General features: G+C 34.6%; 1 protein-coding gene across 1 annotated transcript in view; it reads left to right on the plus strand.

Annotated features, from left to right (window-relative positions):
- Window positions 1–26,541, plus strand: part of LOC109073133 (collagen alpha-1(V) chain-like) — a 98,731-nt gene extending 72,190 nt beyond the window's left edge. The window contains 34 exon segments of the mRNA XM_042747899.1: window positions 1,647–1,691; window positions 1,783–1,836; window positions 2,420–2,464; window positions 2,556–2,609; window positions 2,743–2,796; window positions 2,889–2,942; window positions 5,832–5,939; window positions 6,050–6,139; window positions 6,361–6,414; window positions 7,529–7,636; window positions 7,729–7,836; window positions 9,263–9,316; window positions 9,572–9,625; window positions 9,714–9,821; window positions 11,087–11,140; window positions 11,225–11,332; window positions 14,392–14,445; window positions 14,549–14,656; window positions 15,543–15,596; window positions 15,683–15,736; window positions 15,830–15,883; window positions 16,003–16,056; window positions 16,150–16,257; window positions 17,233–17,286; window positions 17,376–17,429; window positions 17,641–17,748; window positions 17,855–17,908; window positions 18,264–18,299; window positions 18,425–18,478; window positions 20,084–20,345; window positions 21,250–21,362; window positions 22,518–22,586; window positions 25,661–25,894; window positions 26,033–26,541. Coding sequence (XP_042603833.1) covers window positions 1,647–1,691; window positions 1,783–1,836; window positions 2,420–2,464; window positions 2,556–2,609; window positions 2,743–2,796; window positions 2,889–2,942; window positions 5,832–5,939; window positions 6,050–6,139; window positions 6,361–6,414; window positions 7,529–7,636; window positions 7,729–7,836; window positions 9,263–9,316; window positions 9,572–9,625; window positions 9,714–9,821; window positions 11,087–11,140; window positions 11,225–11,332; window positions 14,392–14,445; window positions 14,549–14,656; window positions 15,543–15,596; window positions 15,683–15,736; window positions 15,830–15,883; window positions 16,003–16,056; window positions 16,150–16,257; window positions 17,233–17,286; window positions 17,376–17,429; window positions 17,641–17,748; window positions 17,855–17,908; window positions 18,264–18,299; window positions 18,425–18,478; window positions 20,084–20,345; window positions 21,250–21,362; window positions 22,518–22,586; window positions 25,661–25,894; window positions 26,033–26,179 — 2,823 coding nt within the window. The 3' untranslated portion in view covers window positions 26,180–26,541.
- The last annotated feature ends 704 nt before the right edge of the window (window positions 26,542–27,245 follow it).

The following is a 27,245-nucleotide window of genomic DNA, read 5'->3' on the forward strand; positions in this document are numbered from 1 at the left end:
CTCATTTTATTTCTCTCACGCACCCTTTTTCCTCATCTTATTTTATTGATGTATTTTGAGTAGCGAAAAGATATACGCTCACTGGTTTTCTCTCGAGTTTGTGGATTTTGAGAAAGAAATGCAGGGTAATCATTTAGGCTAACATAACACAAAAGATAGAATAAGACTAATGTTATATAAACTATTTCAATAAATGCAGTTTGATTAATCTTATGAAGTGAGCAAGAAAATTAATTTAGCTCTATTCCAGTTAGATTCTGATTCTCTGTCGTGTTATTTTAAGATATTCAATACAATGCAATTCAGAAATTCAGAAGCATCATTAGGGGAATATTTAACTAAATCGAAAACTGTTCAAAACATGAAAATTGAAAATATAAAAATAACCAAAAACTAAAACTGAAATAAAAGTTAACCTAAATGGTAACATTTCAACTAAAAATTAAACCAAAAACTAACATTAAACCAAAATTAAAAAGAAAACTGAAAATATATAAATAATACTAAAAAGTATGTAAATAATACTAAAATAACTCTACCTAAAAACGAAAATTGTCATCTTTTACTCACCGTCATGTCATACCATAGGCAGAATAAATAAAAATGACAAAAACACCAACAAAGAATGTAATAAAAGTAGTCATTTCAGCTTGTGCACATCATAGGGTTTTGTCTCATTGTATGGAAGCTAACAGTCTCTGAGCTGTAGTGTGTGTGTTATCAGAGCCCTTATGGCCAAGAAAAACTGGGATAGGCCCTGAGTAAACCCCCAGCTCTCCGCACGGATGCTTTATTGGCTGTATATCATCACATTTGAGCTGAGAGCTGCAGCCGGCTGCCATTAGGAAGACAATGCAGTCTCCCATAAACACATTATAATCCAAAACCCTCTTATTCTCGCAAGCCATTAAACACACACACACACACACAGACTCACAGACTGCATCCATTTGTTGATGCAAAACTTTCTTTGTTCCACCATAACTATCTGCATGAAGTATTCATGAGATGGAGAGATGCTAATATAATCTACAGATAATCACATTAATCACAATGTTCTTTTAGGCTGAAAGAAATATTGCTTATGAGTTTATTTAAATTACGCAAATAATGACCATCATTTTTAATGACTGAATTCTTTGAGTTTTTTTAATTTTTTGAACAGAAACTGTAGTTTAATAGTTATATATTATTATTGTATTTATAATATTTTAAATATAACAAATACCTTATAAAAATAAATAATATGAAATTAATAATTATTCACTCGATGGACAGTTTAATTATTATATATAATTGTTCATTTTAAAATATTAATCTATTTATTTTACTAGGATTTATTACATATAACATAGATATCCTTTAGGAATAAATAATATTATATTTATTAATTATTAACGCTCAATTGAATTATTATTGTTAATGAAAAATATTTATATTATTAGAATTTATTAGATGTAACAAATATATTCTAAAAAATGCATGCTTATGCTTCTTATTTTATTAGAATGTATTCATTATAATATCTTTTAAAAATATAATAATAATAATAATAATAATAATACTAATAAAAGTAATAATAGGGAACAGAGATATATTTGTTTTTTATTTCTCCATTAATTCACGTTATGTTCTCTTACAAACAGGGCACAGCAGGAAAGCCGGGACCCCGAGGACAGAGAGGACCCACGGTAAGGCAATAAATTAAGACAAAAACAAACATCAGTTTAGGCCTGATTTCACACACACACTTTCTCAAACTTCTTGTGATTGTTTCTGTAGGGACCCCGTGGTGAAAGAGGGCCGAGGGGACCAACTGGTAAAGCAGGACCAAAGGTGAGACTGTCCTTTTTCATCACTGTTCTGTATTTGTAAGATTATATAATGAAATGAGATGATGACATAATGAGGCAAAGCCCCCTTTCAGGGTCTTCTACCTTAGTAAATAAATAATATGACATGCAAATGTAAAAACATAAAAAAAACCATATCATGCATGCATTCAAGTGTGCATAAAACAAGTATTTGGCACATAAAAATTCAATTAGGAGAAGCACACCATACCCTGACTGACTGAAAGAAAACATCTCGGCCTTCAGGATATTTTAACCCTCTCTCATCATTTGTTGTGCTGTGAAAGCTAAACGTGTTGACAGGAGCAAATGGTGCTCCTATTACATTTCAAAACGCAAGCTCAGCTGGGGCGAATCTAAATGCAACAGGGATTTTATCCATCTGCATATCCTCTATCAGTCAAACAAATCTTTAATGGCACTCATTACCTCGGGCAATAAGCATAAGTTTTACGATATTAATAATTAATCGCATTTGCATGGATGTTTATACAAACATTCTGAAATATTAAAACGTTCTGTTTAATTTTCCTTTTCTACTTTGTTTCTCCTCCCCTCTTTTACAGGGCAACTCAGGAAGCGATGGCCCCCCAGGACCACCCGGTGAACGGGTACGGTTTAAATAATATTCAAATCCTTCCAAAGTATTGATTATTGCTTCAGAGAGAGAGATTTAATGCTCTTTTCTGTCCTGTCTTACAGGGTCCGTTAGGATCAGCAGGACCTACTGGATTCCCCGGCCCTAAGGGTCCACCGGTAAGTGATGTTAACACTAGAAATAACTATAGAAATCCTTCTTTCATCCAGTCATCTGTCCTGATTTCCTCTCTCTCTCTCTCTCTCTCTCTCTCTCTCTCTCTCTCTCTCTCTCTCTCTCTCTTGTTTTTAGGGACCTCCCGGAAAGGACGGGCTGCCTGGACACCCTGGCCAGAGAGGAGAGACTGTGAGTGGCGTCTGATATAACTGATATAAACACACACACTTTTATTCACACACTTGTGCTTAAAAAAACTCACTTGTATTTTCTTCTGGCAGGGTTTCCAAGGTAAAACTGGACCTCCCGGACCCCCAGGTGTAGTCGGACCTCAGGTAAATGGAACACAGAATGCCGAAGTTCAAATATTCAAATTTTCTAAATGATTTCTAAATATGACACTGACAGTGTTGTTATTGTAAACTAAAAGTATAAAAAATAATTTTCTGAATTTAAAATGAAGTTGAAATAAAATTAAATATAAATATTAGATAAAAAATGTAAATTTAATTAAATAACTGAAATAAATATATTAAGCTGAATTACTAAATTTACTAACCCCCTGGACAGTGTTGTTATTGTTGAATTGAATTTTTTAAGTTTTATTGAATTAATTTATAGTTTTAAGATAGTGTTGTTATTGTATTAGATGAAAAACTTACAAATAACAATAAAATTATAAATAAAGCCTTGAAATGAAATAAGTGTAATAAATATGTTAAGCTGAATTATTAAAATTACTAACACTAGACAGTGTTGTTATTGTTAACTAAAACTATAAAAATTTTCTGGAATAAAAATAAAGTTGAAATAAAATTAAATATAAATATTAGATAAAAAACTAAAAATAGAATTAGAAATTTTGCGTTGAAATGAAATTACTGAAATAAATGTTTAAGCTGTATTATTAAAATGACTAAAACTGAAATTAAAAATGACTTATGGCTAAAACAACTACAAATGCCATAACAAAAGCCCAAACACGTAACCAAATTACTAAAACTAAAAAAAAAAAAAAACATTCAAAGTTGAAATCTGAAAATTAAAGCAAATTCAAAACATGAATACAATAGTATATAAATAATACCAAAACAACATTGTCCAGATATTTCATTAATCCAGGATCAAAATATTTCAAAGACCTGTGACTTTTTGACCTGGACCAGCAAGAAACCACATAGCAACCGCCCAGAGCTCCCTAGCTACCACAAAGCAATGCTCTGGTAACCGCTAACAACAACCTAGCGAAGTGACAGGGAGTTCTGAACGAAATATAAAAATCTGCTTTCCAGTGCTATGCTAATTTGGGCTGTTTTCAAGCATTTGAAGCTGCTTCTACACTCTGTTGTATCTTTAATGCTCTGGAGGCATTAGACGCGCTCCACTCTAGGCTGCATCTACCATCCGCAGAAGAATAAAACATTCTAAAGCATTTCACTTAGAAAGCAGCACACCCCACACACCCATCTGTTTTTCCAGAGCGGCTACCACAGGCAGAGGCCAGAGACATGTGCTACATATTCATGAGGCTGTCAGCAGCCATCACTCGCTCATTTGATTATCTTAAAGGTGTCCTAAGGTTGTCACCGGGGAATCATAATGGCTCCATTAGGTTACATATGGGCCGTTTGTTGGCCTGTCTGGGCTTTGTCTCCTGACATGCTTTTGTTTATGCGGTTAGATGTTGGCGCTGACTGGGTAATGAATTATTCATAAGCAATCATGATATTCTGCTTTTTATGCAAATGTTGAGGTGGGCACAGGTTTCAACAGTGCCACACATACACACATATGGATGTTCAAGTACACATGCTCTGCCATGCAAATGGATGCATATAATCTGATTTTCTTTCTTTCGCTCTTCATGTTGCATAATTTGCATAACCACTGATCTTCCTGAAACACCTGTAGCATCTTTATTAATGTATGTTTTCCAGACTTTTTGATTGCTTTCCTTGATTATACTTTACAAACACACTTTTGAACTATGAAATAACTAGTACTATAACCGTTCATTGTGTTCCAGATGCATCGATTACAAATTGACCTTTAAATATGACTTTGTAATAATGAATTATTTGTTTTGCTGTAGATTTAAAATGTTAGCGTTTGAATTAATCTTTTTCTGTTAAAGTAGCAATATACATAAATTAATCATTTGCAAACTTTGCAAATTGCTTTGCTGAGGTGAATTAAACCATTCTGCAAATTAAAATGGAATTGAATTGATTCAGTGGCAACCAAAAGATTCATGTACCCCACTTCAATATAAATATATGAATATACATTTTTATATAAAATGTTGTATTTGAATATTAAGTACTATATGTAATATTAATGTTTTTTTTTATATTTGTTAATTACTTCATATTAAAATAAAATGTGGAGAATTTGTAATAAAGTCAGATAAGTAGTTGTGTGCTTATACGGTTATCTTTAAGGGTTGTTCACATATCGTGTCTTTTCATAATGGAAGCGATGCGGTCACGATGCGCATTTTTTCCAGGCTCGTGCGTCTGTGCTGCATCGAGATAAAAACATTTAAACTTTTCAGAATGCCGCAAGTGCACCATGGGTCATGTGACAAGAACCAACCAATCAGCTTCATCCTTTCCTGTAACAACATTGAAAGCTCAGCCAAGATGAAGGAACAGCTGATCATAGCTGTATATGGATAGCCATTTTTAAATAAATTTAGTAACAGAGCTACTGCAAGCAATTTTTTAGTGCTGCAATTCCATTTATCCTTTGCTGAAATTTACGCATCTTCTTGGAGAGTGCAGGTCATTGTTGCTTAGCAACAGCAAATGCCTCGGGAGCGCAAGTGCACGAAGGCTTTGGGAAAAAAGCAGAAATCGGCACGCCTAGCATTTTCCACATGTTTTTAGGTTTTATTTCACATTTTATCTCTCTTTTAATTTTTTCATTTTCAGGTTTTACAGATATTTTATATAATTGATAAGATATACAATATATATTCATATTTAGTCCTAGCTAATTTTTCATTTAGATTTAAAGCGTTATAATTTGAATGAATCATAGTTTGTTAAAATAGCAATATGCATAAATAAATCACATGAAAACTGGTGAATTAAGCCCTTCTGAAATTGCAAATCTGTTTTGAATCGATTCACTAGGAATCGTCAACTGAGCTGATTCATTGTCAACCAAAAGATTCATCTACCCCACTACCTTACCCATAATCCATCTCTCTTTCGGTTCAGGGACCAACAGGTGAAACAGGACCAATGGGAGAGCGAGGCCACCCTGGACCCCCAGGACCACCCGGTGAACAGGGTCTGCCTGGAGCTGCTGGGAAAGAGGGAGCAAAGGTGCGAACAAATTCAGGCCATACACACTTCAATATTTACACCCAATAAAGTTACATATACACAGATCAAAAACATTTATCTATTCATCAATTCATATCTGGTCTTGACAGGGAGATCCAGGTCCCGCAGGACCCACGGGTAAAGATGGACCTCCAGGACTGCGAGGGTTCCCAGGCGAGAGAGGTTTACCAGGCCCTGTGGTGAGTATCACAAACAAACCCCTAACCCCAAGTATCACACTCTGTGTATCTCGCCCTTAAATTCTGCACAGGCCAGCATCTCTCTTTCATGATTTGAACTTTCAGTTTGTTGTTCAGTATAAATAGTACATCCCCGTGTCACCTCTACCCATCAAATGTGTCGTGAAGCAGCACATGGACGTGTTTGTGTGCGTTCAGCAATTTTTTGTGTGTGTTTGCAGGGGTCTGCAGGTTTGAAAGGGAATGAAGGACCTCCAGGGCCACCTGGACCCGCTGTAAGTAGACATGCTCTCTCTTTTTGTCCATCTCTTCTCCAACTGCTTTGTTATTCGCTTGTTTACCTTGTTTTCTCTTTCTCCTTTGTCCTTTTGCTCCACACACTGGGTTTTCAGTGAGTACAGTGATTTAGTTCATATGACATGGATGATTTACAGTATATCTTCAGTATCAGGCAAACATTAGGACTTTAACTGATTGAATTTATGTTGACTTTTTTTTATAAATGTGCTGAAAATAATTTTTTTATCCTATTTAATTTAAGTTTTAGAGTGGATAGTGCAGAAAGGGCATCAACAAGTGTTCAACACACACTACCATTCAAAAGAAAATAACACTTTTGTTCAGCAAGGATGCATTGAATACATCAAAAGTGACAGTAAGGACATTCACAGTGTTACAAAAGATTACTGTTTCAAATAAACTCTGCATTTTTTAAATGTTCTATTCATCAAAGGATTCTTAAAGAAATATATTATGACAGAAAGCACTTATTTCATTTTATAATTTTACTGTGTTACTGTATTTTTGATCGAAGAAGTAATGCCTTGTAAAACAAATAAAATAAATCTTTCAAAACCATTACGAAATCTTTTGAATGGAACTGTACAGGTGAACATCTTAAACAGTGTTATTAATGAATGCAATTGAAAGAAGATGCTCAAATATGAATATTTGTATTTAAATGTTAAATACTAAATTAAATATATTCAATATGAAATATTTTAATATATAATAATGAATGTGGCAAATAGTAATAAATAAAGGAAAAAAATCTAGTGCATGTTTATGATAGATGATTAAAAACGATCAAAAGGTTTATCTGTTCATCTTTTCTCTCTCTTTTCATGCAGTCTTGACTCCAGGATTTTGAATATTCAAATTTACTGATATCTTATATAATGCCGCAATATGCGTAATTATATAATCAGTAACTTGAAAACACAGCATTTATTTCTGCATTAAAAATCATATATGCATGCCGGCTGTCAACGCCTCCATATGAATCTTTTTCAAGAACAAATGCATAATTAATCAAACAGATCATCAAGCTTTCATTAGCAAATGGCAGCTGTATATCTGTTATGAAATTTCAAATTCACAAATTCATAGGGTTCTCCTGGTGAACGTGGTGCTGCTGGCCCAGCTGGACCTACCGGCCTCCCGGGCCGACCCGGACCTCAAGGACCCCCGGGACCCGCTGGAGAGAAAGGTGGACCTGTAAGTACTTCCTCAAACTCTCTCTGTCTTCATTTCTGAGCTTCATTTCACTGTCAAATGATTCAATAACTGAGTATATCCTCTCATATTAGGGCGAGAAAGGACCTCAAGGCCCAGCTGGTAGAGATGGTATTCAGGGACCTGTGGGACTTCCAGGCCCTGCCGGACCCATCGGACCCCCAGGAGAGGACGGTGATAAGGTACAGAAGAAAAAGTAGTGATAGAAGAAAGACAGAGAGATGTGGGCATGAAATTGATGATCATGGATGAATCTGATGGGTTTGCTTGATGATTAAGCGAAGGTCACATCACACACACACACATAGATCAAATGACTCCACTGTCTGATCAATATTTTCTCTAGAGGAATGGATGGATGGTTCAATATTTGCTCTGCACATGGCCAATTATTTGAGAATCAAAAGAAGCTTAGATTACTAGGGTTTTTAATTTTAAATTAATGTTTAATTGCGATTAAACTCATAAGTTAGCATGTTAATACATTTATTTCTTTAAATACCAGGTGTTTTCTGTATTTGTGTGTGGTTTGTGTTTATTAGAGTATCAAACCGTTAGATTAGCAACATAGCAATGTCACATTCAAATAAGAAATATACGTGATACTGAAGTAGACATGATATTACAGTGCAGGGAATCAAATATGCAGATAGCCTTATTGGAAAGGATCTCATTTAACACTTGTCAGGGAAATGACATCACCGTGACACTCTCACTCACACCTACACACACAGATTTAGGGTGTGTGTGACACCAACATGTGTTAGCATTGGCAGTTTTAAGGTGTGAGCGATATTTGAAGGATGTACGTGTAGGCTCTGCCATGTGTGACAGGTGCAAAGCCTTCTGGGAAATATAGTCAGAGGAATAAATAACAGTGTTAGTTTCCTGAGAAAAGAAAAAAAAAATGCCCAAAATGTATAGTATAGTATTATTGCTTACCCTGGCAATACCATGTTTTTTAGGCATGTACCATGTTAATACCACGTTTTTATTTCAACATATACAATTATAATATCATTGTATTATTTGATTGTCCTTGGAGTTTCATGTTAATACCATATGAATGTGAATGCATTACTGTTCAAAAGTTGAAAAATTTTTTTTTTACTTTTATTCTAAAAGGCTGTATTAATTTGATCAGAAATGACAGTAAAGACATTTATGATGTCACAAAAAAATTATGTTCTTTTGAGCTTTATGTTTATCAAAGAATCCTAAAAAATCATGATATGCACAGCTCTTTTTAACATTGATAATAATAGAAATGTTTCTTGAGCAGAAAATCAGCATATTAGAATGGATCATGTGATACTGAAGACTGGAGTAAAGATGCTGAAAATTCAGATTTGCATAACAAAAATAAATTACATTTAAAAATATATTCAAATAGAAAACGGTTATTTAAAATTGCAATAATATTTCACAATTTTATTGTTTTTTCTGTATTTTTGATCAAATAATTGCAGCCTTGGTGAGCAGAAGCGATTTTTGTCCCAAACAAACTCAGATACTGGATTTGTAAAATTTGTATTATTGTATCATGTGACATTTTTATATATTTGCTAGATATTATTTGCACATGTAAATGCTGTGTTATTGTGACAGGGCGAGCTTGGAGAGCCGGGACAGAAGGGAAGCAAAGGTGACAAGGGCGAGCAGGTGAGTCACTCTGAATTTACTGTTTACATCTGCATTCCACTTGAGTCTGAAAACATCATTTCTTCAATGAGTCCTGTTTGGATTCGTCTGTTTGTTTGTGTCGTTCTCCCACAACGATCATTCGTTCTGTTATTACCACTGCGCCGTTATGAATATAGATGTTGTCTTTGTTATGAAAATCAAGTTGTGAGTTGTGCTCACTTGCTTTTTCTTTCTCCTCATTTATTTTTTCTCCTTCTTTCTGCCATTCTTCAGGGTCCTCCGGGGCCCGTCGGTAGCCAAGGTCCTCCAGGTCAGCCGGGTCCACCTGTGAGTATAATGAAGTCAGCCATTTCTTACATGCCGTATGTCTTGCTGCGGTATAAGCGGTGTTAGTGATGTCACTTCCTCCCTGCAGGGTGCTGATGGAGAGCCCGGTCCCAGAGGTCAGCAGGGTCTGTTTGGGCAGAAGGGAGATGAGGGTGCACGAGGCTTCCCAGGACCACCAGGACCTGTCGGCCTTCAGGTTAGAACTCAAAGTTTGGTTTCTGCTTGTTTAAAACACTGTTTAGTAGAGTTGTTGTCGTAGTTTGATATCATAGTTTTTATTAATTGATTAAATTGATTTAGATGTTATCTTTTCATTTACAAATCATATTTAAATGTATTTTAGGTTTTTTATTGCAATCCTTATATTTACCTCTCATATTTTGACTGATTTTAATTTTAATAATATTTTAAGTTTTTATAATTTTTAATTAGTTTTTTTAATGCCTATATAGTTTTTATTCATTTTTATTTCAGTTTTTGTTTGTTATTTTAGTACTTCAAATTTTTATTTAAGTTTTTTTTTGTTTTTTTTTTATTCTTAATTTTTTAGTTCTTTTATTTGAGTTAAGGTTTTTTTTTTGTTTTTTTTTTTTTGTTTTTTTTTTTTGTTTTTTAATATGTCTATATAGTTTTTTTAGTACTTCAAATTTTTTATTTTGTTTTTTTTGTTTTTATTTTTGTGTTAATGTTGGTTTGACAACTAGCTGATAATGTTGAGTTTAATGTTTTTTTATATTAAGGCCTTTTTATATTTGTTTTTTTAGTTAACATTTTTAAATAGCTTTTTATGTGATTAGAGTTTTTGTTAATTTTATTTCAGTTTTAGTTATTTTAGTACTTCAATTTAAACTAGGCAAAAATTTAAATATTGCCTTGGCAACTAGTTGAAATAAAATAAGATTAAGGCTTTTTTATATTTTATTTTATTTCAGTTAACGTTAATTTTATTTCAAGTAATGAAAATATTTTTATAGACTGGAGTAATGATGCTGAAAATTCAGCTTTGCGTCACAGGAATAAATTACAATTTGGAAATATATTCAAATAGCAAACAGTTAGTTTAATTTTGTAATAATTTTTATGATTTTTAATGTTTTTATTGTTTTTATTTTTTTTTTGATAAATGTAATTGTGGTCATGGTAAGAGTATTTAGACTTTTAAAATTTATTACTGACTCTGAACTTGTGCATGGAATTGTATGTGAATATGATAATCATTAAATACCATGATATCACCATCTAAAACCGTTATGGCACCATAGTCCACAATATAATATATATTTTTTAATTCATCAGCAAATTTATTCCAGATGGATAAAAGTCTCACCTTGGAAATATGTCAGATTGTGGAAGTAAAATGGACTGCAAATAGCATCTCATGTGGACTGTAATGTAGTTTGGACAGGATTTAACTGTTAGTTTGAGTTGTGGTTGGTTTTAACTAGTTGTGTTTGTGTGCAGGGTTTGCCTGGACCCCCGGGCGAGAAGGGAGAGACTGGTGACGTCGGTCAGATGGTACACATCCACATCCACACAGTCATTTTGATCAAATGTAATTGTATTTTAATAGAAACTGAGCTTTCTTTTCTTTTCTCTCAGGGTCCACCCGGTCCTCCTGGCCCCAGAGGCCCCTCCGGACCCCCAGGAGCCGATGGACCACAGGGACCCCCGGGAGGAATCGGCAACCCAGGAGCCGTGGGAGAGAAGGTGATCTGCATCAGTGCCATGAACAAAACACTATCATTTCATTTTAATTAGAAACCGACGCCCTTAATGATCTGAGGGAGTATGATCCCTGTGTGTGTGTGTGTGTGTGTGTGTGCACGCTCAGTCAGTTCAGGATCTGCGTGTGTCTCGTGACTGAGGTTTCCTGTAGCTTCTCTCTAGAGTTTGTGAGTGTGTCTGTGAGTGTTTTGGTAAGTTAAATACTTCTCAGTTTAATTTGCAGACTGTAAGTAAGCCATTCATTGATTATTATCCTCAGAAAGTGTAACACAGTGTCTCTGATGCTTGGTTTGAGCTTCACGAGCAGCAGCATTAGCCTAACCAGAGTTATGATGACAGGCAGCTTTGTTCATTCCGATTAAAATGATTTCATTTCATTTAATGATTAAGCAATGACTGTACACCATTTACATGTCAGTAGATTTGCAGTAATAATATTACATTTGTATATTATTTTTTAAGTAGTGACTATACAACTAGTAAATGTATCAATAGTTTGTTTATTCTAATTAACTAATGAATAATATTAATAATAAATGTATATCTAGTATATAATGATGATGATATTATTATTAATAATAATAATTTTAAATAATGACTATACAACAAGTAAATGTATCTGTAGCTTAGTTAATTCTAATTGGAGTGATTTATTGTTATTAATAATAAAAATATAATAATAATAATAATAATAATAATTTCATTACATTTTTAAGCATATACTGTATACTATATACCATGTAGATGTATCAATAGCTTTGTTAATTCTAATTAGAGTGATTATACTGTATACTATATACCATGTAGATGTATCAATAGCTTTGTTAATTCTTATTAGAGTGATTTAATAATAATAACAACAATAATTGTATCAGTCATTTTGTTTGTTGTAATTAATAATATAATAATAATAGTAATAATTTCATGTAATTTTTAAGCAAATACTATAAACTGTGTAGATGTATCGATAGCTTTGTTAATTCTTATTTGAATGATTTAATAGTAATGATAATAATAATATAGCTGAAAATATATTGTGGTGTTTTTCTTATCTTTGTCATCAACAAAATAATGCAACATAATTAAAAATGTTAATGCAAAATGTTTAGATATTTATGGTCAGTGAGTTTCTCAGTTTATTCGTCTTTAGCAGATGTGTGAAGTTCATTTTAAACTGTGTGACAAGATTTTTTTTAAAGTGCATTAAACATGCTTTACTTGCAAAATTCAACAAGTAACGTTGCTTTACTTCATGCTTTACCTTCAGTGAAGTGATCTTGAGTTTTTCCTCTGGAGTGTGTGTGTGTGTGTGACTGAACTGTGAGTGTCTGTGTCTGTGTGTATGTCTCAGCAGAGCGTGCGTTCGCATGACTGCGCTTCATCACCTCAGCACTGGCCTCTGTCAATATTATTTAATACGGCGCTTCAGCACTATTGTTCTGCCTCGGAACCAAGGACCCGTTTCAGTTGTGCTTAGAGAGGAGTTTTGCCCAGAGAAACGACCCAGAAAAACACAGACGAGTGGAGGACTTAAAAAGAAAACAGATAAAGATGATAGAATGAGACCTGGAGACAAGGCTGTTTGCTGTTAGTCTGGAGGATTTACCTCAGCTCTTCACTCTGACAGACCTCTTATCCCACTACAGAGAGACAGAGATACCTCAGTCTGACACACACACATGAATGAAGCAGTTCAGAGCGGCTGAGAGACTCTTAATCCCTCAGTATGGCAGACGTGCAGAAGTATCCACACACACACACCCTTAAACAGCCTCTGAGAGCACAGAAAATAACTCATGTTTATAAGCACGAGAGAAAGCACAGGGTGAGGATGGACGATGTTGAATGTTTAGTCACAAACTGATTGATTTAATAGTGTTTTATTAGTGGTTTGCTAAGGGAAGCATCACTGTTATTCCTTTTTGAATCAATAGCAGTTGATATTGGGATATTTAATTGTGCACGCTCATTTTACTTAGTTTTACCTTTGCCATCATCTAATGCTCACTTAAAGATAATATTCGAAAGCACTGATAATTTATTAAAAGCATAATTTAATAACACTAATTTTAATTTCAGCCATTTACTGGCTATCAGTCATTGCATGAAAAGGGTTAGTTTATTTATTTTTTATTTAGACTTTTAATTTTAGCCTTTTATTTACTTAGTTCTTTATTTGTATTTGTTATTCAGGCAAAATAGTATAGAAATTAAATTATGGCCATTTATTTATTTAATTTATTATTTAATTATTATAATTATATAAGTATTAAATTATATAATAAATAAATAAAGTCGGCGCCTATAGCCTAGTGGGCTGACATACTGTATAGTGTATGTCCTACTTTACTTTCTGTCATTACACTGGCACATCCTAGTATATAATAAATAATGTATAATAAATATGATAATTATTTATTGAAATTTTTATATAATTTATTTTACAATTTTTATTTAGAATATTTGTATAATTTTGGCCATTTGTCTAATAATTAAATTTATTATTTAGTAATTTAATTTTCATTTATTTATTTTTAAAATTTACAATAAATAGTATAGCATTTTATTTTCAGCCAGTTATTGGGAATCAGTCACAATATAATATGCATTAAAAAAAAATCGCATTAATATACATAGACCAGAAAATTATAAAAACCTGTGGATGGGCTCTTTTGACTTATGCTAAACAATAATGTTAAACAACCACCAACAACTCTCGAGCATAATGACAGCTAGTTTTTCATGAGCATCACTCACTTCCTCAGAAAAAGTCTAGTTCATTTTTCAAAGTGTCATCTCTCCAATTCAGAAGTGTCTGGATATATAATGATCGGTCGTCATCAAGGTCGTTTGTTGGTCTGAATATCGATGTTGCGCAGATTTTGATGCTGGAATGTGGCATCTGCAGAGGAAAGCAGATTTGCTGACGAGACAGTGAATAATGATGCTGATGTGCTCTTCTGTCCAGTGGACAAAATCTTGCAGTGTTGAGGAGAAAAAAGAGCCATGCTTTACTTACACCTCTCTCTGTTTTTCTGTAGGGAGACTCCGGTGAAACAGGAGAACCAGGCCCACAGGGAGACGTCGGCCCCCCAGTACGGCAAAAACACAAAACAAAAAAACACTCATATGAAAAACTCTAAAACATAAAAAAGTCTCAGAACAACACTCATATCTCATATCTCGTGTGTGTTTTAGGGTCCAAGAGGAGAGCGAGGAGAAAAGGGAGAATCCGGACCCGCTGGTTCTGCTGGGCCCCCCGGACCTAAAGGACCACCAGGAGATGATGGTCCTAAAGGAAGCCCTGTATGTTCTTATCATTAATTATTTATTTGGTGTCTGAAAAAGACACTCTTAAAATTAAAACTTCCCAAAGGAGGTTTTTGCAACAATGCCATAGAAGAACCATATTTAACCAGCAAAGCTCACCTTTCAGTGATCTTGGCCGTCATCTGATGCGCAGTCAAAGATAATCTTTACAAACACTAATAATTTAATTACACTGTTAAATGTAATATTTGGCAAACCTCATAGTTAAGATTTCATACTATACCATATATTATAATGCTGCAATGCGTAAATTCATGTAATTGTTTTATCTATTTATTTTGCTGTTTTTTTAATTAGACGAAATTTTGGCCATATATTTAATTATTTTTATTATTATTATTATTTATTTAAGCTTTTTTAGAAAAAATAGCATATAACAGAGGTGCCCAATGTTTAATATCGTACTGTATCTTATTTATCTATCCTCTTTATTATTCTTACAATAAACTTGCATTGCTTAATATGATAGGCCAAAAAGCAAACTTGATTGAAGGCTGTGGGCCAAAAATAAACACTGCATTATACCCAACAATACACAGTATACTGTATTAAAATTTATGACTTTTTTATTTAAATAATGAATAAAAATTGAAATGTTTAAAATTTTTAAAAACCAAATTTATTTACTTTTTTTTTTGCATTAGTACAAAAATAAAGTTCAAACTAAAATATGAATAAGAAATTAAGATATACTTTAATGTTTTCTAAAACCTTTATTTTTGAGAGTGTATTATAGGTTCTGCATGCTAATTAGTCAATAAGTATAGCTTGTCGTACCTTACTCTTTATGCTTATGAGACCTTGCAGTCACCGTGTTTCTGATCAAATATAAAAATGTTCAAATGTTTGGTTTGATTTTCAGGGTCCGAGTGGTTTCCCTGGTGATCCTGGTCCTCCTGGAGAGCCTGGTCCATCTGTAAGTACTATTCATGTAAAATGTAGTTATTACAGAAACATTTTCAGGTTGTTTCAGGAAGTGACATGCTTTTTCTTGCTCTGCAGGGTTTGGATGGTGCTCCTGGAGATAAGGGTGATGATGGAGAGCCTGGACAGCCGGTGAGTTTGATTTAAACACTATCATTTGACATCTCGGCTGCATGCAAATGTGTTTTATAATGTTTGCTGTTTTTATAATGTTGTTTCTTTCAGGGATCCCCTGGACCTACTGGTGAAACTGGCCCCACTGGACCTCCAGGAAAGAGAGTGAGTAATGCTTATAAACATACTTTTTATTAAAAATATTTTTGACTATTCATTAACATTAATTATTTTAAAGTTAATATACCCATATATGGCTCTCAATTTTCATTCTTCCTCTTTAGGGACCTCCTGGACCTGCTGGACCTGAAGGAAGACAGGGAGAGAAGGGTGCCAAGGTAACATACAAATGTTCACACAGTCGTACACACTTTCATTAACTTAAGTGCTATTACAGTACAGGTTTCAATGGTGCTGTGTCTCTGAATCAGGGTGAATCTGGTCTCCTGGGTCCACCTGGTAAGACAGGTCCAGTTGGTCCTCAGGGAAGCCCTGGAAAGCCCGGTTCTGAGGGTCTGAGAGGTGTGCCTGGACCAGTGGTGAGTGCTAACGGAGCAGCCTGACAGCCTTATACAGCTCATGTCAAGTCCTAATGTCACATTATATACCAAATGTATTTGTCAGTCTCACAAAGCCTGTATATAACCTACCCGGGTCATACAGTATTTCACAACAGAATAAAAAATGTAAAAAATCTAAACCAAAATACATATTATACAGTATTTGGAAATTTTTATTTTTAGATTAAAAAAAAAATAACTTTGCTTCTAGAATTCGACAAAGATTACTTATTGTAAAAAAAAATAAGAATTTTATTTTAAGAAAAAATAACGTAATTAACTTTTTGTACTTTTAAATTACAAATAAATTACCATTAGTATTTGTATTAGTACTACAACATAGTATTAATGAATGAAACCATGAATATTTTTATTTTAAGATCAATTTATTAGTATTGTAGCATTTATTTATTTATTTTTACAGATTTTTAGTGTATTTAAATTGTGTTTTATTAATGATTAAAACCTATTTCGTTACATAAAATTACCATTTATATATTATGCTCCAAAATATCTTTATCGTGACAAAATTATAATATATATAATATAATTTATACATTTGTGTGTGTGTGTGTGTTAATATATATATATTATATATATATATATATATATATATATATAATAAAGTATAAAGTATATATACACATCCTAGTATGTTAATTCATGCTGCTTTAAAAACAAAAAACAAACAAAAATCTTTTGGTACCTTCATTCATAATATATAATAAAATACTATAATAAAACATATTACTATAACAAAAATACAGACATAATACTATAATAAAAGTTTTTTTTTCTCTTTTGGTTGAAATAAGAATTCACCCTTTCAAAAATAAAAAATCACTAGTAAAAATCACCCTTTCAACCCCCAGAATATAACACCAGACCTCATATACAGTTCTGTCTGTATATTGATTTTTTGTTAATAAATGGATCTGTTTGACCCTGATGTAGGGAGAACAAGGACTGCCCGGTGCTCCCGGACCCGATGGACCTCCTGGACCGATGGTACCGACATGATATTCCTCTGAGAACGAGTTCATTACTGTCTTAAATGACAATCTACAGTCCTCACTCTTCTTATGTCTCTCTCTCAGGGTCCTCCTGGACTACCTGGACTGAAGGGAGATACCGGTATTAAAGGTGAAAAGGTGAGAGAAGCAAATCCATCTTTGATACTCTTAATTAACTGCACTATGACTTAATGCTCTGGTCTAGGTAGGTGACAGTCTAGTGTTTGGAACACAGCTGTAGTAATGACTTCACATGTCCAGTACATTCACTGAACTCTGGCTGGCAGTGATGATTATGAAGGAGTATGATCATTACAGATGTGTTTAGTAATCGAGCGGTGAATTTCAGGGTCATCCTGGTCTCATTGGACTCATCGGACCTCCAGGAGAACAAGGAGAGAAAGGAGACAGAGGGTTGCCAGGTCCACAGGGAACTGCAGGACTTAAAGGAGACACTGTATGGAAACATGTTCACACACATACAGCAATAAAAACCTAAAATAAACTTTCTAAATCCTCTGTATTTTCATAAAGCAGTCTTCAATATCGGTCTTTTTCTACAGGGTATTTCAGGACCTGCTGGACCTATTGGACCCATTGGACCTCCTGGTCTCCCGGTACCATTTCTGATGTTTTTTTGAAATCCTTTATTATGTATACTTTTTTAAATAAGTTCTTAAGTGGTGCAGCAAAGGACTTTTTTTTCTTATCAAGAACCATTTATTGCCTGTATAAGGAACTTCAGTTGCAATGTGGTTCTTTGAGTTTAATGAATCAGTATTATATTCTACACGAGTTTCTAAAAAAATAAAATTATATATATATATATAATATGTTAAGTTATATAAATTATATAAAATTAAAAAGGTTCTCCATATTTTTGGTTCTAATTACAACCTTTATTTTTTTTTGAGGATATTATATATAAATGCAATTCATAATGATTTATATGAATCCTTCACCTCTGTTCAGGGTCCTCCTGGTCCTAAAGGTGCTAAAGGATCATCTGTAAGTTCATGTTCTTATTTAATTATTCTTGTTAATTTAATTAGCATTTTAATTAGCAGATTCATTTATAATTTTTTTAATTAGTTCTGATTTGCCTAAGCCTACTTCTGGTTCTGTCTTTGTAGGGTCAGACTGGACCGAAGGGAGAAGCTGGAGTGCCAGGACTTCCTGGACCTCCAGTACGTAACTACACTAAACCGAACTATAAAACAAACCAAAACTCCACACACAAACGAGTTATTCCTCTGTGAGATAAGCACATATTTAAACAGATGATTCTGCAGTAGATGTTATGTAAGTGTAATTGAGCTCTATTATGTGGTGTAAAACAAATCTAAGGTTCCTCTGAGAGCTCCAGTGGATTTTGCTTCCTTTAGAAACCCTGATATATCATATCTACAGAATGTGTCAGTTGCACTTTCCACAAACTGAGTAACTCAGCCTTAGGACACAGAGAGAAATGCAAGTGATTAGTTAATGTCAGTGTAAAGGTCTAATTGTTTAGATGGATAATCCTAGATACAGTTATTTTTCAGGTATATTACAGTAGTTTTTATTACTGAGCTTTTTTATGCCACTTTTATTTATAGAGTGAGACATAGAACAGGAAACAATTAGAAGCATTGAGAATGTAGTGCCCTAACAACCACTCACAACACCCTAGCAACCACTTGAAAACCATAGAAACTGTCTGAATTTTGTGAAGCCAAGAAACACTCAAAATTTCCAACAATTTAGTGACTCCCTAGCAACACAAAAACCCTAACAGTCACAGTAAATTATCTTAGCAACTACCTAACAACCACCCAGAACATACTATTAACACCTAAGCAACCTCCTAAAAAAACTCCAACAGCCACTCAGAACACCTTCGCAACTGCTTATCAGCACACTATTATTCCAAGTGGCCTACACTCTCATTTTACAATTATACAGTAACAACCTAGCCTAGCAACTGCCTAACAACACCTTAACAACCACCCAAAACATCCTATCAACACCCTAGCAACCACTTAAAACTCCAACAGCCACTCAAAACACCTTAGCAACTGCTTATTAGCACACTATTATTCCTAGTGGGCTGCACTCTCATTTTCCAATTATACAGTAACAACCTAGCAACTGCCTAACAACACCTTAACAACCACCCAAAACATCCTATCAACACCCTAGCAACCACTTAAAAAAACCAACAGCCACTCAAAACACCTTAGCAACTGCTTAACAACACCCAAACAACCACCCAAAACATCCTATCTACACCCCAGCATCTACCTAAAAACCCCAATAGCCAATTAGAACACCTTAGCAACTGCTTAACAACACCCTAGTAACCACCCAAACATTGTGACATAGTTTGCATGACAAAGCTACACTTACATTTTCCAATTATTTATTAACAACCTAGCAACTGCCTAACAACCACCCAAACATCCTATTTACACCCTAGCGACCACCTAAAAAAACAAACAGCTATTCAGAACATCTTAGCAACTGCCTAACAACACCCTAGTAACCACCCAAATGTTGTGACAAAGGTTGCATGGCCAAGCTGCACTCACATTTAACATTTTCTTTAGTAACAGCCTAGCAACTTCCTTACAACACCTTAGAAACCACCCAGAAAACATTAGAGTCACTCAGAACACCTTAGCAACTGCTTAACAACACCCTAACAACCCACCCAAACATTTTGATGGTGAATTTTGCATAAGCGAGCAGCACTAGCCTGTGCTGTAAATAACGCACTTTATGTGAATATTAACAGTTGTTTTCTCGTCTAGGGTCCACCTGGTGATGTCATCCACCCTCTGCCCATGCAGTCCAGCCCCAAACGGGCAAAGAGGAACATTGACGCCAGCCAGATGATGGACGACGCTGCAGATGCCAATTACAAAGACTATGAGGACGGCATGGAGGAGATATTCGGCTCTCTGAACTCGCTCAAACTAGAGATTGAACAGATGAAACACCCGCTGGGCACACAGAGTAACCCCGCCCGCACCTGCAAAGACCTGCAGCTGTGCCACCCAGATTTCCCAGATGGTGTGTATCTCTCTCACACACACATTTCCAAGTGTGTTAATGATTCTTTTAAACAAAGCATCAGGAAAAACAACAATAACAGAGAGACAGAGGGTATCCATGATGCTAATGAAAAAATCATAAAGAGAAAATGTGAAGCCTTAGCAACCACCCACAACCCCCTAGTTACAGCCTATCAAATAACTAGAACACATTAGTAACCAAACCACATCGTAGCAACCACTATGACATTAAGCTCATGCATTGTGCATGGCCAAGCACTACTTAAGTTTTCCAACAGTGGCATAGCAACCTTCTATAAACCACCTAGAACATTCTTGTAGCCGCTCAGAACACAGTTAGTAACTGCCTAAAAACACCCTAGTAACCATCCAAACATTTAGGTGGCGAGTTTTGCAGTTTACAGTAGTAATGGCCTGGCAACCACTTTTCAACACTCTAGCAACTATCCAAAATGTTCACACAACACCCAAAGTCATGATGTAAATAAAAATAAAACAAACCTAGCAATATAAATGTGATAACAAAATTTTATACATTTAAAACAATGCATTTAATTAAAATTAAGGATACAAAGCAGCAGAAAATAGAAGGAAACTTTGCTAAAGTTATCAAAAATGTTATCAAAAAAGTTTTTTAAAAAATTATCTAAAGTTTCCAAAAATTCTGTAATGCCATACTTTTTCTGCCTCTTTGCAACCCTAATTAAGATTTGTCTAAGAATTATCTTCATTTGGAGGCTTTAACTGAATGCATAGTGACATACGCAATTAATTACAATGAATGATTAAGTGCCAAATCACATAATTAAAATAATCTGATTTTCAGCCCTGTATTAAATGAGCCTTGTTTGAAAATATCAGCCATACATAAAGCTTACGATGGCCCTTGTTTCTGTGTTCAGGTGAATACTGGATTGATCCGAACCAGGGCTGCTCCAGAGACTCTTTCAAAGTGTACTGTAACTTCACAGCAGGTGGAGAGAGCTGCATCTTCCCTGATAAAAAGAGTGAAGGGGTAAGAAATGTTCTCCTGACAGCCACAAAAAAAAGCCCAGAAGTCCACATCAAGAGTAAAACACCTTTGATGTCAGAATCACTTAGCACAGCACCACTTTAAAAAGCATCACTTATCAAAATTAAGACAAACACACACTAGATTCAACTCACAGTTAGAAGTCCACGGATTCCTGAAAAACCTCCAGAGAGAAATTGTTCAGCTTAACATGCAGAGAGGAATAGAGGTACAGTCTGTTCAGTGTCACACTGTCTTAAGGTCACATCTGATTTAGATGTTTTTTTTTTTCACTGAAAATCTATGGGAAGACATAGCCTGCACATCACAATGACATATTGAACGACCTGTACTTTCTTTCACATCAACCTGAATAAGGTCTATACCAGCTATTCAACTGTTCAAAAGCACCATTCCTGAATAGAATGAGAGTTCTTGTATCCTAGTCTTTAATGATATTTGTGTATTAGATTCTGCACACAAGTGTGACGAGTTATTTGCCTTAATGAGTCTCAGAAGCATCACTGATGGAGAATCACTCAGTGGGGTGTGAAGGTGACTCTCAGCACTAAATTCAGTTCTTCCACAGGTTCACTCTTCACACCAGCAGATGCAGACAACAACAAACAAACAAACAACAACAAAAAAACTCTTCAGGCTTATTCTCACCTCACACAGTTATTTACCAGAGCAAGCTTTAAATTCAAACCAACTCTTGCATCCTGTCAGACTGCTCCGGATGCAAAAAAATAACTCGAAAATGTTTTTTGTTGGTCAAATTGGAGTTCTAGGGTTTTTTGTTGATTCATGGTCAAAGCAAAATCATAATAATATAAACTGATTTTTTTTTATTATAGTACTATTATATCATTACTTATTTATTATTATTATAGGCATTTTTAAAACTACTTTTTAGGTTTTCAAGTGGCACTTTTGTAGTTTGCACGAAAAAAAATATTTATGACGTCCATTTGTATGTACACGGCTATTCAAACATCGTGCAAACTGTCTGCAAGAACATGTCTTATGTGAAAGCCTCTGCCTCGGACAGATTGACAACTACACTGCAAAACAGATCAAAATAATCCCCACAGGCAACCTGTAACTTCCTGTCTGTCTGTCTGCAGTATTGACTCTAGCTGACTCTCTCTCTCTCAGGCCAGACTCACCTCTTGGGTGAAGGAGAATCCAGGAAAGTGGTTCAGTGAATTCAAACGTGGTAAACTGGTAAGAGTGACTCCTCTTTCTTGTCCTCCTGAAATAGTCTTCTATTTTACAGAGCAAAATGGCTCGCTGGCCCAAAGACAGTCCAGGCACATGGTATAGTCGCTACAAGAGAGGGTCCATGGTAAGTAGGAATGCATGAGAGAACGGGCCTGTACCGAGGGTCTGCGGATCCTCAGTGTTTCCGGACAATCGGTTTATTGGCGGCCCGTGCTTCTGCATGCTTCTCGGATCCCTTCGTGGCCGAGCATGGTCATCATCAGAACGGCAGCAAAAAGTGTGTTTGCTCAGACTTATGGGTAATCTGAGGACTGTGGGCGGAGACATCAGTCAGTCTAGCACTAGCAGAAAGACTCAAGAATGTGATTGACATAAACCTGACTTACCCTAGAATTTGTAGATTTGTTCATGTGAAGATCTGACTGATGGAATCCAACCCGTCTTCTGTTGCTGTAAGCTTGAGGAAATCACCTTGAAGTGACTGAGTCCACTAACACACGATTGTCGCTCAGCTCCAAATGCTCGTGAGATGCAAAAGGTGTATCAAACAGCTTCCGTTTAAGACACCTTGTTATAGAATTGCATGCATCCTTTGCATCGGAGACGATCGCATTGTGATGATCTTAGTGTAAAGCTGTGTATAGGTGTTTGTTTTTTAGTATTGAAAAGGTTTAATAGAAAACAGTTCAATCTTAAAAATAGACTATTTAACAATGCATGTAGATTATCAAGTCAAGAACATGCTAACATCAAACTATTGGAATCAACTGTAAGAAATAGGTCAAGTTAGTAAATGTACTTTTTATATAAAAACAAGTAAAAACCAAACATTTAGTCAACATTAACATTTTAATTGGACTAAGTTTCAATATGAAGCAAAAATCATGTATAAGATACAGCAAAACAATGTAAGTAATTTAAAGGTAAACTTACATGAAAACTTTGGAACTGAATTAATTAATTGAAAGATTATTAAGTCAATATATTGTGAAAATATATGTTGTATTTAACATAATAATACTTATATAATACCATAAAATATAAATTTATTTATTTTTAAGAGTAACCAAGAAATCCTTGTGTCATGCTTCATGATTATTTTGATTATATTTAAATTCTGGCTAATGAAGTTTGCCAAATCAGTCACTATGAGGCAGTGTTAAGTATACTATTGATACACTATTACAGTTTTTGTTAATATTTTGAATTAATTTAATTTTTATATAAAATATTTGTATATTATTTTATTCTGTTTTCACTTTATATTTAAAACATTTTATGAAAACACAAATTACTAAAACTTTAAAATTATTTTTTTTAATAAATTTAGTTTTAGTTTTATTTATTTTAGTACATCAAGGTAACTAAATGAAAATGAGAAATGTTGGCAACTTGCTGAAGTAAGTTTTTATACATATACATACATATAGTTTTAGTTAACCATAATAAAAGCTGCCTTAGAAGAGAGACAGTAGACATTCACTGGTGTTTGGAACAGAGCCTTTGTGTCCATGGCAGATCTCAGTCACTGAGCTTTGGGTTCAGTCTCTCTTGACATTCAGCTGTGATCATGAGGTAATGTGGTAATGGAGGTGTTCATGGTGGGTTGCATGCATGCATGCATTCAAAGTCAATGCATATGAGTGTGTGAGAAGACCTCCTAATCGTAAGTATATAATGATATGTGTGTGTGTGTGTGTGTGTGTGTGTGTGTGTGCATGGAGCATGCGCTTGCTCTCTCAGTCAGTCACATGTGTGTGTATTTGTGGATCAGAGGAGACGGAGTTTTCTTCTAAACATGGGTTGGTATATTCAAGAATGAAAACAAAACATTTGCATATTTCCGTAATGCAAATGTTTCATCACACCACAAGGGGAGAATTTGCATATAAACCAGTACAACTCATTTGAATATATTAGTGATATTTTTCAGTGGAGTCTGTAACAAAATGAGTTTATCTTCCATGTTTGAATGTGTAAATGAATTTTGGTGTTTAATACATGCAGAGCTGATCTGTACTGGGAAAAGAGTTTCCTGCTCTTGCCTGACTGATGAAACAAGAGTGTTTAGACACGAAAGACACAGATCAATGTTTTAACCACATATAAACTTGTATGATGTGATTTTTCTTTCATTCTTACTTTTTTTTTTTTTTTTTTAAGCAAAGATGCGTTTATTTGATGAGAAATGACAGTAAAGACATGTTACAAAAAATGTATTACACATAAATGTTGTTCTTTTGAACTTAATATTAAAAATGATCACGGTTTTCACTAAATATGAAGCAGCACAACTGTATTGAAAATTGAAATATTGAAAAATAATGCTTCTTGAGCAGCGAATCATATTAGAATGATTTTTTTTGGGGTATTTTTACTGTGGAGTGTGGAGATGTTGTTATAAAAATTCTGCTTTGATCACAGAAATAAATTACATTTTAAAATATAATCAAATAGAAACCTGTTATTTGAAATTGTAATAATATTTAACAATATTGCTGTTTTTACTGTATTTTTGATCAAATAAATGCAAAATGCAAACTTTTGAGCAGTACTGTATATACATAATTGCTATAGCTAAGTATTTATCCAAAAAGATTGACAATGTTTTCTGACAAATAATTGACGACTAATTTCACTGCAAAAAAACAAAAGTTTTGTTTTTTTTAGTAAAAAAAAAAAAAAAAAAATATATATATATATATATATATTATATATATATATATATATATATATATATATATATATATATATATATTTAAAAAATGTAAACAAAATAAACTTACTTAAGAAGAATTATATAAGAAGTTCAGTCTTGTTTTGAGGTAATAAAACTTATTTCCGTAACATTTTGGCCTAATTAATTTATTTTTATTATTATTTTCTAACACTTCACCTGAAAAATTCCTTTTTTTTTGGCCACTGTAGAGTTTTGAACCCAAATCTAAAACAATAGTGATCATAAAGTACTGTAGTGTAGGATCGGAGGGGTGTGATGTGTAGTTTTCAGCAGAACCTCTAGGGGGTGTTTGTCTGGCAGTTGTCTTTACCGCACCGCTGTCTGATTGTCTGCGCAGCTCTCATACGCGGATGCGGAGGGCAATCCGATTGGAGTGGTCCAGATGACGTTCCTGCGTTTACTCAGTGCCACGGCTCGGCAGAACCTGACATACAACTGTTACCAGTCAGTGGCTTGGCACGACCAGGACCTGGACTCTTACGATAAAGCCATCCGCTTCCTGGGTTCCAACGATGAGGAGATGTCTTATGATAACAACCCGTACATCAGAGCCGCCGTCGACGGATGCGCGGTAAGAGTCAGAAATACTTGCTGAATTCAGAACTGCATACTAACTTACTATTTCAACCATAAAAATACATCGTAATATTATGCGGTTCTGTACTCTCACAAGCGATGTTCATAGCTCCTCCTTTCTTTCCTCCCGCAGTTGAAAAAGGGTTATGAAAAGACTATTCTTGAGATCAACACACCGAAAGTGGAGCAGGTACCTTTTGTTGACGTTATGTTCAACGATTTCGGCGGAGCGACGCAGAAGTTCGGCTTTGAGGTCGGACCGGCCTGCTTCATCGGCTAAGACTGCTCAGCGAGCACACGCGAACAAAACATATTCATTTTCTCCGAAAACAAAACACAAGAAAGAAATAGGACGACTTATTTGTAAAGTTTTGTGTTTCCAAACAAACCCAACAGATACCAAAGTAAGGATAAAAGAAATTTGAAGAAAGAATGGATGTCCAAACAATGGGTTCTTATAACAGAGCAACCTTTTTAACCTCAGTGTACCCTCTGCATCACATGCAAGTTTTGAAACTGGATGAGGTCACCACTCATGTCTCTCCCAGCCCCGCCCACTTTACGCTCATCCGACTCTTCACCCCTCCCACAGGCTGTATAGACAGATTAGATCCATCCTTTTATTTCCCTCCTGTTCTTGCACGTCCGGTTCGGCATTTCTCATACGAGAAATCTTTTCCGTTGGTTTGTTTTTTTGTTTTTTTTTTTGTTGTTCTTTTTTCTTCTTATATTCTTTTTTTTTTTGTGCATACTTGTCTTCCATTCCCTGGAATGGTGATTATATATATAAATATATATAAATATTTTTTTCTATGTTTGTAAGTACTTTCTGTATATTTTTTTCAGGTGAAGTGTTTTTTTTTGGTTCTGGCTTCAAAACATGCATGTGAACCCATTGAGCGATTAGGACAGAGCTGCTGGTTATTGGAAAAAACGCTTTTAAAAAAATTAAATATCCCCCCAAATAAGAGCCTGAGGAAATTTCCAGTGAATCCGAAGAAGAGAAAATAAAGGAAATGATTAAAAAAGCAACTGCAACAGCAACAAAATGTCTTATTCCAGATGTGAACACATCTTTTTGTAATTTAAACAACAAAATGACAATAAAAGTAAGAAACAGCCGTAATGTGAGCATTAATTTGCTACCTGTCATGTTGAAGTGGCTTCCGTGGGTCTGTGAGATCGCGACCCGCATGAATGAGGGGAATCTTTGATCTGACGTTCATGAATCGGTGCTTCCCTGTATCAGAAGAGCACACCATCACACTGAGGAAACACAATATCGTAAACTAGGTGCTATTTCCTTCTGTCTGTGGTGCTAAAAATATATACCTTTTTGTGGAAAT

The sequence above is a fragment of the Cyprinus carpio genome, chromosome B21, assembly GCF_018340385.1.
Source record: "Cyprinus carpio isolate SPL01 chromosome B21, ASM1834038v1, whole genome shotgun sequence".
NCBI lineage: Eukaryota > Metazoa > Chordata > Actinopteri > Cypriniformes > Cyprinidae > Cyprinus > Cyprinus carpio.